Source organism: Rhinopithecus roxellana, chromosome 9 (assembly GCF_007565055.1).
Source record: "Rhinopithecus roxellana isolate Shanxi Qingling chromosome 9, ASM756505v1, whole genome shotgun sequence".
In the NCBI taxonomy this organism is placed as follows: domain Eukaryota; kingdom Metazoa; phylum Chordata; class Mammalia; order Primates; family Cercopithecidae; genus Rhinopithecus; species Rhinopithecus roxellana.
The window spans coordinates 15,946,197-15,963,243 of NC_044557.1; the positions used below are offsets into that span (position 1 = coordinate 15,946,197).

The 17,047-nt window shown below is 43.8% G+C and overlaps 1 protein-coding gene across 4 annotated transcripts in view; it reads left to right on the top strand.

The window, feature by feature from the left end:
* The first annotated feature begins 59 nt into the window (after positions 1–59).
* The window catches only part of PRKDC (protein kinase, DNA-activated, catalytic subunit), a 185,568-nt gene continuing 168,580 nt past the window's right edge, over positions 60–17,047 (top strand). Inside the window, exons 1-10 of one of the 4 annotated variants that reach the window (XM_010357481.2) lie at positions 60–270; positions 2,843–2,919; positions 3,011–3,103; positions 4,309–4,383; positions 5,514–5,622; positions 6,037–6,149; positions 6,237–6,336; positions 14,659–14,714; positions 14,805–14,835; positions 15,316–15,473. In XM_010357481.2, coding sequence (XP_010355783.2) covers positions 117–270; positions 2,843–2,919; positions 3,011–3,103; positions 4,309–4,383; positions 5,514–5,622; positions 6,037–6,149; positions 6,237–6,336; positions 14,659–14,714; positions 14,805–14,835; positions 15,316–15,473 — 966 coding nt within the window. In that variant the 5' untranslated portion in view covers positions 60–116. The remainder of the gene's footprint in view (positions 271–2,842; positions 2,920–3,010; positions 3,104–4,308; positions 4,384–5,513; positions 5,623–6,036; positions 6,150–6,236; positions 6,337–14,658; positions 14,715–14,804; positions 14,836–15,315; positions 15,474–17,047) is intronic. The other 3 variants (XM_010357483.2, XM_010357480.2, XM_010357482.2) reach the window with 3 other exon arrangements.

Genomic DNA, 17,047 nt, shown 5'->3' on the forward strand with positions numbered 1-17,047 from the left:
CGCAGGGGTTCCCGGGAAAGTTCCTGCCGCCGCGCCACGTAGCCCCGCCCCTGCGCGTAGGGGCATTTCCGGGTCCGGGCTGAGCGGACGCACGCGCGGGAGTGGGACTCGGCGGCATGGCGGGCTCCGGAGCCGGTGTGCGTTGCTCCCTGCTACGGCTGCAGGAGACTTTGTCCGCCGCGGACCGCTGCGGTGCTGCCCTGGCCGGTCATCAGCTGATCCGCGGCCTGGGGCAGGAATGCGTCCTGAGCAGCAGCCCCGCGGTGCTGGGTGGGTACCGGCCCGAGGTGGGCCGCGGGTGGGTCCTGGCTTCCCGAGTCGTTCTGGAGCCGAGCAGCCCGGCGCTTCTCTCTGTGTTTAGATGACGGTATTTTGAAGTACAGCGATTAGATTCTTGGGGGAATTTCTGTGCGTGTGTATAAAGTGATTTGTCATACTGCTTTTTACTCTCTAGTATTAGAGGAAAGATATTTTAAAGCCAAAGTTGGTGAAAACGACCCCTAATTTGGCAATCCTTGCTATACAGAGTTGGGGGGAGGGCAAGAGAAATAATTTTTTTTTTTTTTGAGACGGAGTCTCGCTCTGTCGCCCAGTGGCGCGATCTCGGCTGACTGCAGCCTCCGCCTCCCGGGTTCAAGCTATTCTCCTGCCTCAGCCCCCCGAGTAGCTGGGATTACAAGCGCGCGCCACCACGCCAGGCTAATTATTTTGTGTTTTTAGTAGAGATGGGGTTTCACCATGTTGGTCAGGCTGGTCTCGAACTCCTAACCTCATGATCCGCCCGCCTCGGCCTCCCAAAGTGCTGGGATTACAGACATAAGCCAGTGGGCCCGGCCAAGAGAAAGTATTTTCTTTCACCTGAATCTCGCCTAATCCCACCAGTACCTTTTCGAAACCCCTGATTCCTACCTTGAGAAAAATTGAAGAAATACAATTGAAATCATGTTCTTTTAACTCTTTAGCAATGCCTGGGAGGGAACTTTTTCTTCTCTGTAGTAGAAGTGCCTCTTTTAGCAGTTTAAATAATCGAATATTTCATTGTGTGGAAACTCCTGTATTCCTCCTTTAAAACACGAGTGTGCAGACCTCTTGATGTTGTGCCCTATGAAAAGGTGAGATTTTCTTCCGGAGGATCTAGGAGTGAATATGTTGTAGGAATAACTTAAAACAGTTTAAACAAGATGTTGTATGTGGCACGGTGCAGTGGCTTATGCCTGTAATTCCAGCACTTTGGGAGGCTGTGGCAGGTGGATCACCTGAGGTCAGGAGTTCCAGACCAACCTGACCAGTATGGTGAAACCTTGTCTCTACTGAAAATACAAAAATTAGCTGGGCATGGTGGCGAGCGCCTATAGTCTCAGCTGTTGGGTAGGCTGAGAGAAGAGAACGGCTTGAACCCAGGAGCGAGAGGTTGCAGTGAGCCGAGATTGTGCCACTGCACTCCAGACTGGGCAATGAAGCAAGACTCCGTCTCAAAAAAAAAAAAAGATGCTATATACACGAATTCTATATATTCTATCTGTTTTCAAGAATATGTTAACAATGGGGAAATATCAAACAAAAAACTAACATTGTGTGGTTACTTTGTCTTAGGGTTTCAAATTTAGCATTCATTTTTGTTCGTTTAGTAACTTGTGTCTAAAGCACTTCCAAGTTTACCTTCCGTTTATGACATATCTCCTTTCACTTGAGAGATTCCAGGGGAAGTGTATTAGTTCCTTATTGCTGCTGTAACAATTATCACAAGCTTAGTAGTTTAAAACAGCACAGGTCTGTTACTCGTACAGTTCCCACTGTAAGGGGGGTTCTGTGAGTCAGAATCCCACACAGGTCTCACCAAGCTAGAACCAAAGTACCAGGCAGGGCTGCTTTCTTTCTGAAGGCTCTTGGGGAGGATCCATTGCCTTATTCATTCAGGTTGTAGGATTGAGGTCCCTGACATTCCATACTTCTTGACACTGTCCCATTTCCTTGGATCACAGCTCCCTTCCCTTGGTCTTCAAGGCCAGCAACAGCATGTCAAGCAGAGGTTTGGAATCTCCTGCTTTCCCAACTTCCTGTCTCTCTGATCAACTCTTCTTCATCTCCTTACTTTAAGGGCTTGTATGATTACATTGGGCTTTCTGGATAATCCAGTATGATCTTCCCATTTTAAGGTCAGCTGATTAGCTACCTTAATTCCATCTGCAAGCTCAATTTCCTTTTGCTATATACATTTTTGTATATAGCAAATATATATATGCATTTCCTTTTGCTATATACATTTCCTTTTGCTATATACATATTCACAAGATGTGACCCCAGGGATTGGGATGCAGGCATCTTTGGGGCCATTATTCTGCCTACTGCTTCCCTGTGGAACATTGTCTAGAATTTTCTGCTTTCTTTGTTTTAGTATAACAACCTTGGGTTAGTGTTTTATATTTATAAGTCTGCCTTGAAAACCATTCCAACCTTGGCCAGGCGTGGTGGCTCACGCCTGTAATTCCAGCATTTTGGGAGGCCGAGGTGGGTGGATCACGAGGTTGGGAGATTGAGACCATCCTCGCTAACATGGTGAAACCCTGTCTCTACTAAAAACACAAAAAAAATTAGCCAGAGTGGCGGGCACCGTTAGTCCTAGCTACTCGGGAGGCTAAGGCAGGAGAATGGCATGAACCTGAGAGGTGGAGCTTGCAGTGAGCCAAGGTCACGCCACTGCACTCCAGCCTGGGCGACAGTGAGACTCGGTCTCAGAAAAAAGTGGTAATAAAAGAAAGAAAATCCGTTGCAACCCCTTTAGGAATGGTTTACATGATGCTCTTGGCACTCTCTTAACTTGCTTACTTATTTTTTTGAACAGCATTACAGACATCTTTAGTTTTTTCCAGAGATTTCGGTTTGCTTGTATTTGTCCGGAAGTCACTCAACAGTATTGAAGTAAGTTGACAATTTTCGTTTTGCTTTTCTTGTATATTCCTGGAGTGACTCCTGTTACCCATATTTACAGTATGTATCTCTTTCATTACAGTTTCGTGAATGTAGAGAAGAAATCCTAAAGTTTTTATGTATTTTCTTAGAAAAAATGGGCCAGAAGATCGCGCCTTACTGTGTTGAAATTAAGGTAAGAATTAAAAAAACATACCTTATTACATTATATATCAACATCTGTTTTAACTTATGGTGTAAGGAACTTGGATTTTTATTTTAAAGATAAAACATTTTCCTTTCTTGTTGGGGAATTTGCTTATTTCTGCTTCATTGTGTTACAAATGAACTGGGCTCTTCATTAGTTTTTTTTTTTTTTTTTGAGATGGAGTTTTGCTCTTGTTGCCCATTAGTTATTTAGATTTAGTAAGCTAAGGCCTTTGTCAGAGACACTACTTTGATAATTTCTTTCCTGAGGAGGTGGCAGTGGCACCTTGGGTTCCCTGGGGCCCTGACGGCTTCTTGATAACTTCACTGCAGCCGGGGCGACAAGAGCGAAACTCCATCTCAAAAAAATAATAATAATTTATATTTTTATTTTTATTGTTTATTTGTTTTTATTTTGTGAGACAGGGTTTTGCTCTATCATCCAGGCTGGAGTGCAGTGGTGCGATCATGGCTGACTGCAGCCTCCATCTCGTGGGCTCAGGTGATTCTCGCACCTCAGCCTCCCAAGTTGCTGGGACCACAGGCATTTGCTACTATGCCCAGCTAATTTTTGTGGGTTTTTTTTTTTTTTTTTTTTTTTTTTTTTTGTAGAGATAGGGTTTTGCCTGTTGCCCAGGCTGGTCTCGAACTCCTGGGCTCAAGTGATCTTCCCGTCTCCACCTTCCAAATTGCTTACAGGCATGAACCACACTGTAATCCCCAAAGGGATTGCACACACGAACCACAGAGTCTGGTGAATACTTTTTTCTTTTTTTTTTTTTTTGAGACGGAGTCTTGATCTGTCACCCAGGCTGGAGTGCAGTGGCACAATCTTGGCTCACTGCCACCTATGTCTCCCGAGTTCAAGCGATTCTCCTCCCTCAGCCTCCTGAGTAGCTGGGATTACAGGCACGTGCCACCATGCCCGGCTAATTTTTATATTTTTAGTAGAGACAGGGTTTCACCATGCTGGCCAGGCTGGTCTCGAACACCTGACCTCAGGTGATCGCCTACCTCGGCCTCCCAAAGTTTTGAGATTATAGGCATGAGCCACCGTGCCCAGCCTAATGTTATATTTTCCACAGCTAAATACTGAATTTTGATATTGCTCCTCTTGGAGACGTAGTTTCAGATATTGCTGAGTCTCAGTTTTTATCTTATTGATGATTTTGGTTATTTTTTTTTGAAACCTAGAATACTTGTACCAGTGTTTATACAAAAGATAGAGCTGCTAAATGTAAAATTCCAGCCCTGGACCTTCTTATTAAGGTAATTATGTTTTTAAGTACATGCATCTTATATTAAATGTATAACTTTTTAAAGAAAGTCAGAGTTTTGAGTTGTATTTTGGGTGATGTGTTTGGGGAAGGATAGGATCTAATCACACTGATGTATGGGTAAGATGCACATTTTCCAACCATCACCTGACAGTACCCTGGCTTTTTGTTCTCAGACTCTTCTGGGCAGTAAAAGAAGAATTCTGAGTTGTGAGCAGAATGAAGGAGGAAAATGACTAAAGAATTTATTGCTCTTTCATTTATCACCCTTACTGGCTTTGGCAAAACCTAATGCTATTAGGAATTGCTGAAAGATCACCTTGTATCTCTGAGGTTTTTCCTAAAATCTTAGCATTGGGAAAGAGTTCATATGTTTTCTTTTCTTTTTTTTTTTTTTTTTTTTTTTTTGAGATAGAATCTTGTTGTGTCATCCAGACTGGAGGGAGTGCAGTGGTGCGATCTCAGCTCACTGCAACTTCTGTCTCCCGGGTTCAAGCGATTCTCCTGCCTCAGCCTCCTGAGTAGCTGGGATTACAGGCATATGCTACCATGCCTGGCTAATTTTTATATTTTTAGTAGAGGCGGAATTTCACTATGTTGGTCACACTGGTTTTGAACTCCTGACCTTGTAATCTGCCTGCTTCGGCCTCCCAAAGTGCTGGGATTATAGGTGTGAGCCGCTGTGTCCAACAGGAATCTGTTGGTATGTTGCAATTAAGTGGTTGTTGGGGTCACTGTGACCTGTTTCTGTTTTTTTTTTTGTATTTGTATTTTAGAATTCCTTTGTTTCTGGTTGGTCCTTGGTTTTGTAGGCTTCTGGGAGAAAGGTTCTAGTCTTGTTCGTTTCTTGGGAAGGTAACAGTTAAGCCTAGAGTATTCTTCCTCTGGTGTTCTTACACCACCCATCTCAACCTCTAATTTCCAGATAAGCTGGGTGGATGTGAATCCTGAGAGGGCAAGTGTAAATCCTTGAGACACACCTAATTCTGAACCTTTGCTGTGTACCGAGGCACTGAGATAGAGGAATCCCTTTATTACCCTCTTTAGAGAGAATGCTAATTTGTATTATTTTTTTTTCTTGATTCCCACACTACATTGATGTACTAATTTGTATTCTTTTAGTTACTTCAGACTTTTAGAAGTTCTAGACTCATGGATGAATTTAAAATTGGAGAATTATTTAGTAAATTCTATGGAGAACTTGCATTGAAAAAAAAAATACCAGATACAGGTGAGATGCATTTACATGTTATTTTCAAATAGTTTAGCAAATTAATATTAACAAATTATTAGCGTAAGACTTAGATTTTCTCTACCAAGGTCTTATACGTTTTACAGATGAATCCTTTTTGCTGAAAATAAACCAAAATGGAACCAAAAAACAACATGTGAAGACTTCCCTTCATAAAAATGTTAATTTTTACGAAATTATTCCTTTAAATGGAAAACTCACATGTCAAGTGTGATTAATACGTTTGCATAAAACTTAGGAAAGAATGCAGTCCTAAAGGCTTTATATTTTATATATCTTATTGTAAAATTAATTTTGAACTTCACATTATTTTATTTTCTTCATACGTTTTGGTTAGTATAACTTATTTAAATGTAGTTTGAGCCCTTTACTTGTCTAAAATTTTCTTTTCAGTTTTAGAAAAAGTATATGAGCTCCTAGGATTATTGGGTGAAGTTCATCCTAGTGAGATGATAAATAATGCAGAAAACCTGTTCCGCGCTTTTCTGGGTGAACTTAAGACCCAGGTATGATAAAATTTATGACATTCTGCTTCCATAGACGTGGTTGTATTTTTCTCTTGTAATGACATTTTCTTAAATCTTTCCTTTTAGATGACATCAGCAGTAAGAGAGCCCAAACTACCTGTTCTGGCAGGATGTCTGAAGGGGTTGTCCTCACTTCTGTGCAACTTCACTAAGTCCATGGAAGAAGGTATTGCTTGGCTTCACTTGATTTCTTTATTCAAAAACTAAGTCTAACCAGCAATGCCTGATTATTTCTTTGAACTCTTAACCAATCCTGAATTCACGTACAGTAGTGAGAAATAATATAGAGGGACCTGTGGGCCCTCCCCAGGACATCTTTCCCAGCTACAGCACAACAGCATGGTGGGCGTTAACATTGATGTTGTCCGCTGAGCTTTGTTAGATCTCACCAGTTTAACGTGCACACATTTGCGTAGGTGTATTTAGTTCTGTGCAGTTGTTTCACATTTTATTTATTTTTTTTGAGACAGAATCTTGCTGTGTCACTCAGACTGGAGTGCAGTGGTACTTTTTCGGCTCACTGCAACCTCTGCTTCCCAGGTTCAAGCAGTTCTTCACTTCAGCCTCCTGAATAGCTGGGACTATAGGCATGCACCACCACACCTGGCTAATTTTTTTTTTTTTTTTTTTTATTGAGACGGAGTCTTGCTCTGTCACCCAGGGTGGAGTGCAGTGGCTCCATCTCAGGTCACTGCAGCCTCTGCCTCCCAGGTTCAAGTGATTCTCCTGCCTCAGCCTCCTGAGTACCTGGGATTACAGGCGCTCGCCACTAAATGGCTAATTTTTTTTGTATTTCTGGTAGAGATGGGGTTTCACCATGTTGGCCAGGCTGGTTTCGAACTCCTGACCTCAAGTGATCTGCCCGCCTTGGCCTTCCAAAATGCTGAGATTATAGGCGTGAGCTACCACGCCTGGCCTAATTTTTGTATTTTTAGTAGAGATGGAGTTTCACCACGTTGGCCAGGCTGTTCTCAAACTCATGGGCTCTAGTGATCCACCTGCCTCGGCTTCCCAAAGTTCTGGGATTACAGGCATGAGCCATCGCATCTGGCCCTTTTAAAATTTTTTTTTTTTTTTTTTTTTTTTTTAATAATTGAGACAGGATATCACTATGTTGCCCAGGCTGCTCTTGAACTCCTGGGCTCAAGTAATCTGCCCACCTTGGTCTCCTAAAGTGCTGGAATTATAGTCATGAGCCAACACACCCAGCGAGTTCTGTGTAATTCTGTCATGTGTATGTGCCATTGTAGTCAAGATATTGAACAGGTTGATTAGCACAAGGGTCCCATGTGCTACTGACTTAGTTAGAGCCATAGTTAACCTCTTCCCCCGTCTTGGCCCCCTAATAACCACTCATCTGTCTCCATCTGTGGTTTCGTCATTTCAAAAAGTTATACAGATGAACTCATGGTATGTAGCTTTTTCTGTGTGGCTTATTTCACTTTAGCGTAGTGTCTTTCAGGTTCGTCCATATCCTGATGTGTCAGCATTGTCTTCTTTTCAAAGGCTGAATCCTACCTGTGTGTATTCACTGCATTTTGTTGATTCATTCATCCATGTGTGGACACTTGGTTTGCCTCTACTTAGTGGTTATTCTCAGTAGTAGTGCCATGATTATTGTACAGAAATCTGTTGGCAGTCCCTGCTTTCGATTCTTTTGGGTATATACTTAGAATTGTGATTGTTGGATTGTATGGTAACCTTAGTTTTAAATTTTCTGAGGAATCGTCATACTGTTTTTCACAGTGGCTGCAGCATTTTACATTCCCACCAGCAGTGCACAAGGGTTGCAGCTTCTCCACATCCTTACTGAGTTCTCATTTTCTGTTTTTTTGGTAGTGGACATCCTAATGCCTAATGGTTGTGAAGGGATGTCTCGTGGTTTTGATTTGCATTTCCCTGATGATGAATAATGTTGGTTGCGCATCTTTTCATGTACTTACTCGCCATTTTTGTGTCTTTGGAGAAATGTCTGTTCAGATCTTTTGCCCATTTTTTAGGTTAATTGGTTTGTTTGACTTTTTGTTGAGTTGTTGTAGATATCATTTTCTTCTTTTTTTTTTTTTTTTGGAGACAGGGTCTTGCTCTCTCACCCAGGCTGGAGTGCAGTGGCTCAAACATGGCCCACTGCGGCCTCAACTTCTTGGACTCGAGGAATCATCCCACATTAGCCTCCCAAGTAGCTAGGACCAAAGGTGTACACCTAATATTAAAAAATTTTTTGTAGAGACAAGGTTTTGCCACGTTGCCCACGCTGGTTTCTAGCTCCTGGGCTCAAGTAATCCTCCTGCCTTGGCTCCCCAAAGTACTAGGATTACAGGCGTGAGCCACTGTGCCTAGCTAGATACCAGTTTCTTATCAGATATATGATACATGATTTGCAAATATTTTCTCCCTCCCTTTTTCTTTTTTCTTTTTTTTTTTTTGAGATAAGGTCTCACTCTGTTGCCCAGGCTGGAGTGCAGTGATGCGAACATGACTCTCTACATGCCTCCACCTCCAGGGCTCAAGTGATCCTCCTACCTTAGCCTCCCAAGTAGCTGGGACCACAGGCGTGTGCCACCACAGATGGCTAATTTTTGTAGTTTTTGAAGAGACATGGTTTCCCCATGTTGCCCAGGCTGGTCTCCAACCAAGAGATCTGCCCACCTTGGCCTCCCAAAGTGCTGGGATTACAGGTGTGAGCCACTGCACCTGGCCCTTCTCTCATTTTTTGAGTTACATTTTCACGGTGTTGATTATGTCCTTTGGTACAAAAAAATCCCTTATTTTGCTGAAGTTCAGTTTTTTCATTTTTTAAATTTTTTTAAGAGATGGGGTCTCCCCAGGCTAGAGTACAGTGGCTACTCACAGATAGAATCATGGCTCACTGCAGTCTTGAACTCCTAGCTCAAGCAGTTCTCCCACCTCAGCCTCAAGAATAGCTGAGACTATAGGCACCACCACCATGCCTGGCTTCTTTTATATTTTGCAGAGACAGTCTCGCTGTGTTGCCCAGGCTGCTATTGAACTCCTCCCATCAAGTGATCCTCCCACCTCAGCCTCCAAAACATTGGGATTATAGGCATGACCTGCCATGCCTGGCCAATGAAATTCTTTTCTTTTTCTGAAAAGACAAATGTAACTTTCAATCCTAAAATAATCTTTTTTTTTTTTTTTTTTTTCTGAGTCTCGCTGTCACCCGGGCTAGGGTGCAATGGTGTGATCTCGGCTCGCTGCAAGCTCCACCTTCTGGGTTCACGCCATTCTCCCGCCTCAGCCTCCTGAGTAGCTGGGACTACAGGCACCCGCCACCACACCCAGCTAATTTTGTTTTTGTATTTTTAGTAGAGACGGGTTTCACCGTGTTAGCCAGGATGGTCTCCATCTCCTGACCTCATGATCCGCCCACCTCGGCCTCCCAAAGTGCTGGGATTACAGGTGTGAGCCACTGCACCTGGCTGATCCTGAAATAATCTTCAGGGGAGACAAAAAAACTCCTTTGCTCTTTCTTACCATTTTTTTTTTTTGAGACAGTTTTGCTCTTATCACCCAGCCTGGAGTGCAATGGCGCGATCTTGGCTCACTGCAACCTCTGCCTCCTGGGTTCAAGCCTTTCTCATTCCTCAGCCTCCCGAGTAGCTGAGATTACAGGCATGTGCCACCATGCTTAGCTGATTTTTGTATTTTTAGTAGAGATGGGGTTTCGCCTTGTTGGCCAGGCTGGTCTCCAGCTCCTGACCTTAGGTGTTCCACCTGCCTCAGCCTCCCAAAGTGCTAGGATTATAAGGCATGAGCCACCACCCCTGGCCTCCTTATCACTTTATCCTCAAGTAATTACCAAATGGTTGTACCTACTCTGTGTTTTTTTTCCATTAGGTTGAAACTTACAAAATTGCTTATATCCAGTGATTTTTTTTTAACCTGTAAAAGCAGCAGTTTCATTTTAAGCTAATGTTTCTACCCATGCCTTCTTCCTTGCTTATCAAGACTGTTAGAGTAGCCCTGTGTAATTTTCCTTCCTATGTTCTCTCTCCTCTCTCCTGTATCCTGTGGCTCCCACTTCCTCAGCTGCTTTTCAACCGTCACCCCTTTTAGGAAGCATTTATGATTCCCCTGAGGTGAGCCACTTCCTCTGGCCTCTGTACTCCCCTCTGTGACAGCACTTATGGTCATATTTTAAGTTTCTTAGGTCATATGTTTGATTCTCTCCCTTGACCCTGCTGGCAGGTGATGGTGCTTATTTGTCTTTATGTGTGCTTGGCTTATAAACTGGCACTCAGTGAACATTTATAGTGGAAGGAAAATAGTAGTAGTTAGTGCTCATTTTTTGTGTGTTAAGGACTATTCTAGACATGTTGCAAGGCAAGTTCCTATTATGACTCTGCATGGCAGGTAAAATGTCTCTGTTGTATAAATTAGTAAACTGCAACTCAGACAGGTTAAGTAACTTGCCCCAAGTCACACAGTGACTTGTGTGGTTAGGAGAATAATGGCCACCAGGGTTTCCCATCCTCATCCCTGTTATGCTGCATGGCATAGCGGGGTTAAGGTTGCTAATCAGCTGACCTTGAACTGGAGAGATGATCCTGGATCATCCCCATGGGCCTGGTGTGATCACAGGGTCCTTACATGTGGAAGAGGGAGGCACAGAGGAGGTGAGAGGAAGGGGATGTGGAAGGTAGCAGGAGCCAAGGCATGGGGGTGCCTCTCAAGGCTAGAGAAGTGAGAAAAGGGTTCTCCCCTAGAGCCTCTCAGGAGGAGCACAAGCCCTGCTGATGCCTTGAATTTAGCTCAATATGAGAATCATTTCAGACTTCTCACTTCTAGAACTATAGGTAATAAATCTGTATTGTTTTAAACTATTAAGTTTGTGGTAAGTTGTTACGGCAACACTAGGAAACTAACAAATGACAAGTCTGGGATTTGAGCCTTGGTCTGAGGCTAAAATTTATACTTTTTTTGTGATGCCACGATCATGTGACTTCAAGCACTAAATACTGATTCATTCATACGTATATATAAGGCACCCAGGAAGTACAGACTGTATGAATGAGTTATAAAAATTATAAGGCTGGGCAAGGTGCCTCCCGCCTGTAATCCCAGCACTTTCGGAGGCCAAGGCGGGCAGATCACAAGGTCAAGAGATCGAGACCATCCTGGCTAACATGGTGAAACCCTGTCTCTACCAAAAATACAAAAATTAGCTGGGCATGGTGACACATGCCTGTAATCTTGAACCCGGGAGGCAGAGGCTGCAGTGACCCGAGATCGCGCCACTGCCCTCCAGCCTGGTGACAGAATGAGACTCTGTCTCAAAAAAAATTTATATATATATGTGTATGTATACGTGTAAGTATATATATACGTAAACATACTGTTTTTGAGACAGGGTCTCACTTTGTTACCCAGGCTGTAGTTCAGTGCTGTGATATGGGCTCACTGCATCCTTAACCTCCTGGGCTCAAATGATCCTCCCACCATGGCCTTCCCCAAGTAGCTGGGGACTACAGATGCATGCCACCTTGCCCTGCTAATTTTTATTTTATTTTTTCTTTTTGAGACTGAGTCTTGCCCTGTCACCTAGGCTGGAGTGCAGTGGTGCGATCTCGGCTCACTGCAACCTCTGCCTCCCGCGTTCAAGTGATTCTTGTGCCTCAGCCTCCCAAGTAGCTGGGATTACAGGTGTGCAGTGCCATGCCCGGCTAATTTTTGTGTTTTTAGTAGAGACGAGGTTTCACCATGTTGCCCAGTCTGGTCTTGAACTCCTGGGCTCAAGCGATCCACCAGCCTTGGCCTCCCAAAGGTGCTGAGATTACAGGCTTGAGGCACTGTGCCTGGCCATGGGTGCCATCTATCTAAAGAGCGATGAACTTGGTGTTAAACCAGTGATTGAAATCACCAAGTTCCTACCATCATGAGCTCAGTCTAGTGGAGGAAACAGACGAACAAATAAAGCAGCTCTGCTGATTTTGGGGTTCAGCAATGCCCAGAGGTGGGGTGTAGTGAAGAGGAATGCCAGAATTTGGAGAAGTGGAGCACACGACCCACTGGTACTTTCTGAGGATGTAACGCAGAAGTCGTGGTCAGAAGGAGGAGAGGGAGACAACTGGGGAAGTGCTGGGAAGAGCAGTCATTCCAGGCAGCGGCTGCTCAGCACCCGGCCCCATGGTCGGCCAGCCTCTGACCCTGTGCTTAGCCTGCATGCAGTGGTCCGAGGGTCTATAAGAGCTGGCGTGTCAAGAGTGTGGAGGTATACAAGGTGGGGCAGGGTGAGATGGGAAGGACACAGGGTTGGTGTGTGAGGGTTTTCTGAGCTGGGATCTCATTCCAGATGGAGTGGGAACGAGGGCTTTTCAAAAAGGAGTGGATGTGGGCCAAGAGATGTTTCACAGGGATCTGCCTGACTGCTGTTGGGTGTGGGATGTGAGTTAGTGTAGGATTGAGAGACTGTTTGTGAGAGACCAAGGGCTACTGCACCTGGCCAAGAGAGGGTTTAAAAAAAATAGAAGCAGGCAGGGCACGGTGGCTCACACCTGTAATCCCAGCACTTTGGGATGCTGAGGCGGGTGTATCACGAGGTCAGGAGTTCACGATCAGCCTGGCCAAGATAGTGAAACCTCATCTCTACTAAAAATACAAAAAAATTAGCCGAGCGTGGTGGCAGGCACCTGTAATCCCATCTACTCGAGAGGTTGAGGCAGAGAATTACTTGAACCCGGGAGGCGGAGGTTGTGGTGAGCCGAGATCATGCCACTCCCCTCCAGCCTGGGTGACAAAGCGAAACTCTGTCTCAAAAAAAAAAAAAAAAAAAGATAGAATTTGCACACCCGTGTTCCTAGCAGCAAATCCATAGTAAGCCAAAGGGCCAGAACCACCCAAGTGTTCCTCCAGGGATGAATGGATAAAATGTGGCACATAGACACAACGGAACATTATTCAGACTTGAAAAGGCAGGAAAGTCTGACACATGCTGCAGCATGGATGAACCTTGCAGACAGGATGCTAAGTGGAATAAGCCAGCCGTGAAAGGCAAACAATGTGTGATTTCACTTACACGAGGTATGTAGAATAGTCAGATTCACAGAGACAAAGTAAAATAGAGGTTACTGGGGCTGGGGGAGGGGAAATGGGAGTTAGTGTTTGATGGACACCTTTCTGTTATTGATGGTGAAAACATTTTTGGTATAGACCATAGTGATGGTTACACAACAGTGTGAATATATTTAGTGCCAACGAATTGTATCTGTACACATTGTGTGAATGATAAATATGTCTGTTTTACCATATTGAAAAAAACAGAACAAGACCATGCTTGTACATGGAGTGGGCCACTAGAGGGAGGGGCTGCAGGAGAGTGGACCGTGGAGGGCAGAGCCTGGAGTAGTCTGTCTTTGCCAAGTCCCTACACCCCAAACCCACTGTGTACTGTGGGTGTCCTTGTGTCTGCACACTTGTGTTTACTAACATGATTACTTTCTATTTGAATGACCTTTTCCCCAACTAGTACCTATTCTTTCAGTCTCAGAACAAATGCTACCATATCTGGAAAACCTTTATAGAATACTCATAGTTGGAAGAAATCTGCTTGTCATGAATTCCAAAGTAGCTTTTTTTCGTATCTTTTTTATGCCACCATCCTGCAACCATGCAGATGTATCTCTGCTTTAAGGCCTCTCTGACCACATTCTCTCTCCAGCTCCTATCACATCATCATCAGGGCTCTGTCTCAATTATGTCAGTCCTTGCAATAAAAGCAAACAGTTCTTGAGTCTTTATTGATTATGAGTCACTGTTAGAAGGGTAGAGAAATTAATGATGAATAAAGCATGACTCTATAGCTACACTGAATAATCCCGCGGGAGACAGTTATGCAAATAACTGTGATGTCAGTCAGGCCAGGATTAGAGCCTCATGTTATAATTGTGTACCTGTTTTATCTTCCCTTTTAGTTAATAAGTTTGCTGAGGTCAAAGATCATAATTTATTTGTATTTGTAATTGCCATAATATCTTGGCGTGTACTGTTTTTTTCCTGTTTTTTTTTTTTTTTTTTTCTTACATGTACTATGTGTTGAGTAAATGCCTGGGTGTATTGGGGAGAAATGGTATGTTTGGTCATGAGTCAGTTATTTTATTTAATCCTCCAAACTATCCTAAAAGAAAGGTATATACTGTCCCTATTGCAAATAAGAAAATTGAGGCTCTGAGAGATTATCTAACAGAGCTTGTAAGTGATGAGTCGGTGTTTAAATCTCTCAGAGCTTGTAAGTGATGGGTTGGTGCTTAAACCATGTCTTTGTTATTACAGATTTTCTTTCTGTTTTTTCGCAGTCATAACCGTGCAGCAGTAATAACTTGCAGCTTTAGCTAGATGTAATGATGAAAGATGTTTCTCCTGAATTCACAAGAGACTAATGGGGTTAATATAGGTGTCAAGCTGTCTGTAAAGTGTGTCATGTGATACTGTTATTATGATTGGTAACAGAGGCTTCTTGGTATTTCCCTAGATCCCCAGACATCAAGGGAGATTTTTAATTTTGTACTAAAGGCAATTCGTCCTCAGGTAGGATTAATATTACTATTAATATTATTCTAATGCCTTTACAGTGCAGACTTTCAAATACTGATGGTGAATTTTTTTTTTCTAAAATAGATTGATCTGAAGAGATATGCTGTGCCCTCAGGTAGGATTCTGTTTATAATGAGGTATAATATTTTAGATTACTAAATTAACAGGTAAGCTTTTGCTTAAACTTTGAATGAAAGCAAATGTGATAACATCTGTGATGTTTCACACACAGTTATTTACAGGGAGGCTTTTGGTGACTTAGTAAGCTCTGGTTGAAATGGTGATACTCAGGTTACATGGTTGAAATCATTTTATTTTAGGATATCTTTCAGGGGATCCAGGCTGTTCGATTCTGCCTTTGCTTCAATGAATCCTGATTCCACTTCTGACCCTTGTATTGGGATTTGTTAGCGAAGTTATGGGCCTGTTGATTGGCAGCGTTAGAGGCTGACAGGGATCCCTGGGTTACTGTAGTGTAATGGTACTAGATCTTCCTGAGCACAGTCTTGACTTTGACATATCCCTGCAGGTTTTTTGGTTTTCTGTTCTGTCTTATGTCGTCTGATTTTAAATATAATGGCTTTTGCATTTGCAGCTGGCTTGCGCCTATTTGCCCTGCATGCATCTCAGTTTAGCACCTGCCTTCTGGACAACTACGTGTCTCTATTTGAAGTCTTGTTAAAGTGGTGTGCCCACACAAATGTAGAATTGAAAAAAGCTGCACTTTCAGCCCTGGAATCCTTTCTGAAACAGGTACCACACATTCAACTGTCATTTAACAATATTCTTTCATACACACAATTAAATTCCCATTGTATGCATACGTGTTTGAAAATAAATATAAGTTGATCTGTTAGCTTCTGTAGTATTTAAAGCAGAAAGCTGTTGATCAACCAGCCTCATGGGAGGCAGCCAGACTGAAAGAGAGCTAAGGAGATGCCAGATTTGATTAGGGCCTCAGAGCCCAGATTGAGACAAGTCTAATGGAGCGAAGACATTGTGGTGAGGAGGTGGCCGAAAGGGCTGGGAGGTCAGGACTGGAGAGTGGGTGGAGGCCTGAGGATAGCTGAGCCCCATCTCTCCTGGAAGAGGAGGGCCAGCTGTCTCCAGGGGACAGATAGATGCTTGCATGTCAACTTGAAAACAAGGAGCGCCTCTTTGCTGTTGTGGATTTTCCACCTCGATAGGAGGTGGTTATAGAATCTGCACCTGCATATGTGGAAGCTTGTCTGGTCGGCTGAGGAGACCTTGCTTGTCATTCTGAGCGCTGGTCTCCAGGATATCCTGGGCTTCCAGAGGTGTCCGCAGGGGCCTGGCCACTAAGGAAGTGGACTTCTGGGGTTGCTCTGAGGGAAAGGACTGGAGATTCACAACAAACGTTTTCTTAGGGGCCCTGCTATATACATGGGTAAACAGTAACTGCATTCACAGGGTGTCCTTGCAAACCTGTGTGAACAGTGTTGCAGTTGTGTTAGCCTGAGAGTCACAGCCAGGATGTGTGGAAGGAGAAGAGAGAGCCCTGCCATCCTTGTTTTAGGTCTGGGCCTACCTCCCAAAAAACTGAGCCGATGGGTCTCGTCTTTGGCCCCTGCCTCTGTCGCCTGTCCCTCTTGCCTCCTTAGCCTCCCTGCTGTACTTAGCCTTCCTGTCAGACTGTGTTCTCCCTGAAGTCACTCTTGGCTTTGAGGTTACCTCTTCTTGGTCCTCCTCATAAAACTTCTGTTCCGCTGAACTTGGCTGGCCTTAGTTGCTAAGGGAAATAAAAATCTGAGGAATTACTTTTTACTGATTCATATGAATATGTTTGCATCTCAGTGAACATTTACTGCAATAAACATCTTGACAGAGAGAATTTCATGCTTTGTTAGCAAGGAGGAGTGTCCGGGATGTGTGCAGAGGGATCATCCCTGGTGGCACCCCTGGGGCCTTGTTCCCTGGTGATGCCTGCCTTTCCTAGCGCCGGGCTGAGTGGGGCATGGGCCTGCAGGGAAGCCCGCCAGCCCTTCCTCCACTGCGCTGGTTGTCTTTAATGAACCACGCAGACATCTCTGTTTCACATCCTTGCCAGAGACTTCAGTTCCCCACTCCAATTCTTAACAAAAACTACATTGAATAGATTTTAGAATTTCATTGAGGAAATATATTCTACCTGCTAATCTCTACCTCGTGAGAAAGTTGTACGAGCTTAGTCAGGGGAGAAGTTCAAGAGAACCATCCTCAATGCTGCCCTCAGGACTGATACTTGTTGCAAGTTTGGGAGTTTCCAATACACCCTCAAATTTGATACTCACAGCTATGGTTTATTACATCTAAAGGGCCCAGATAAA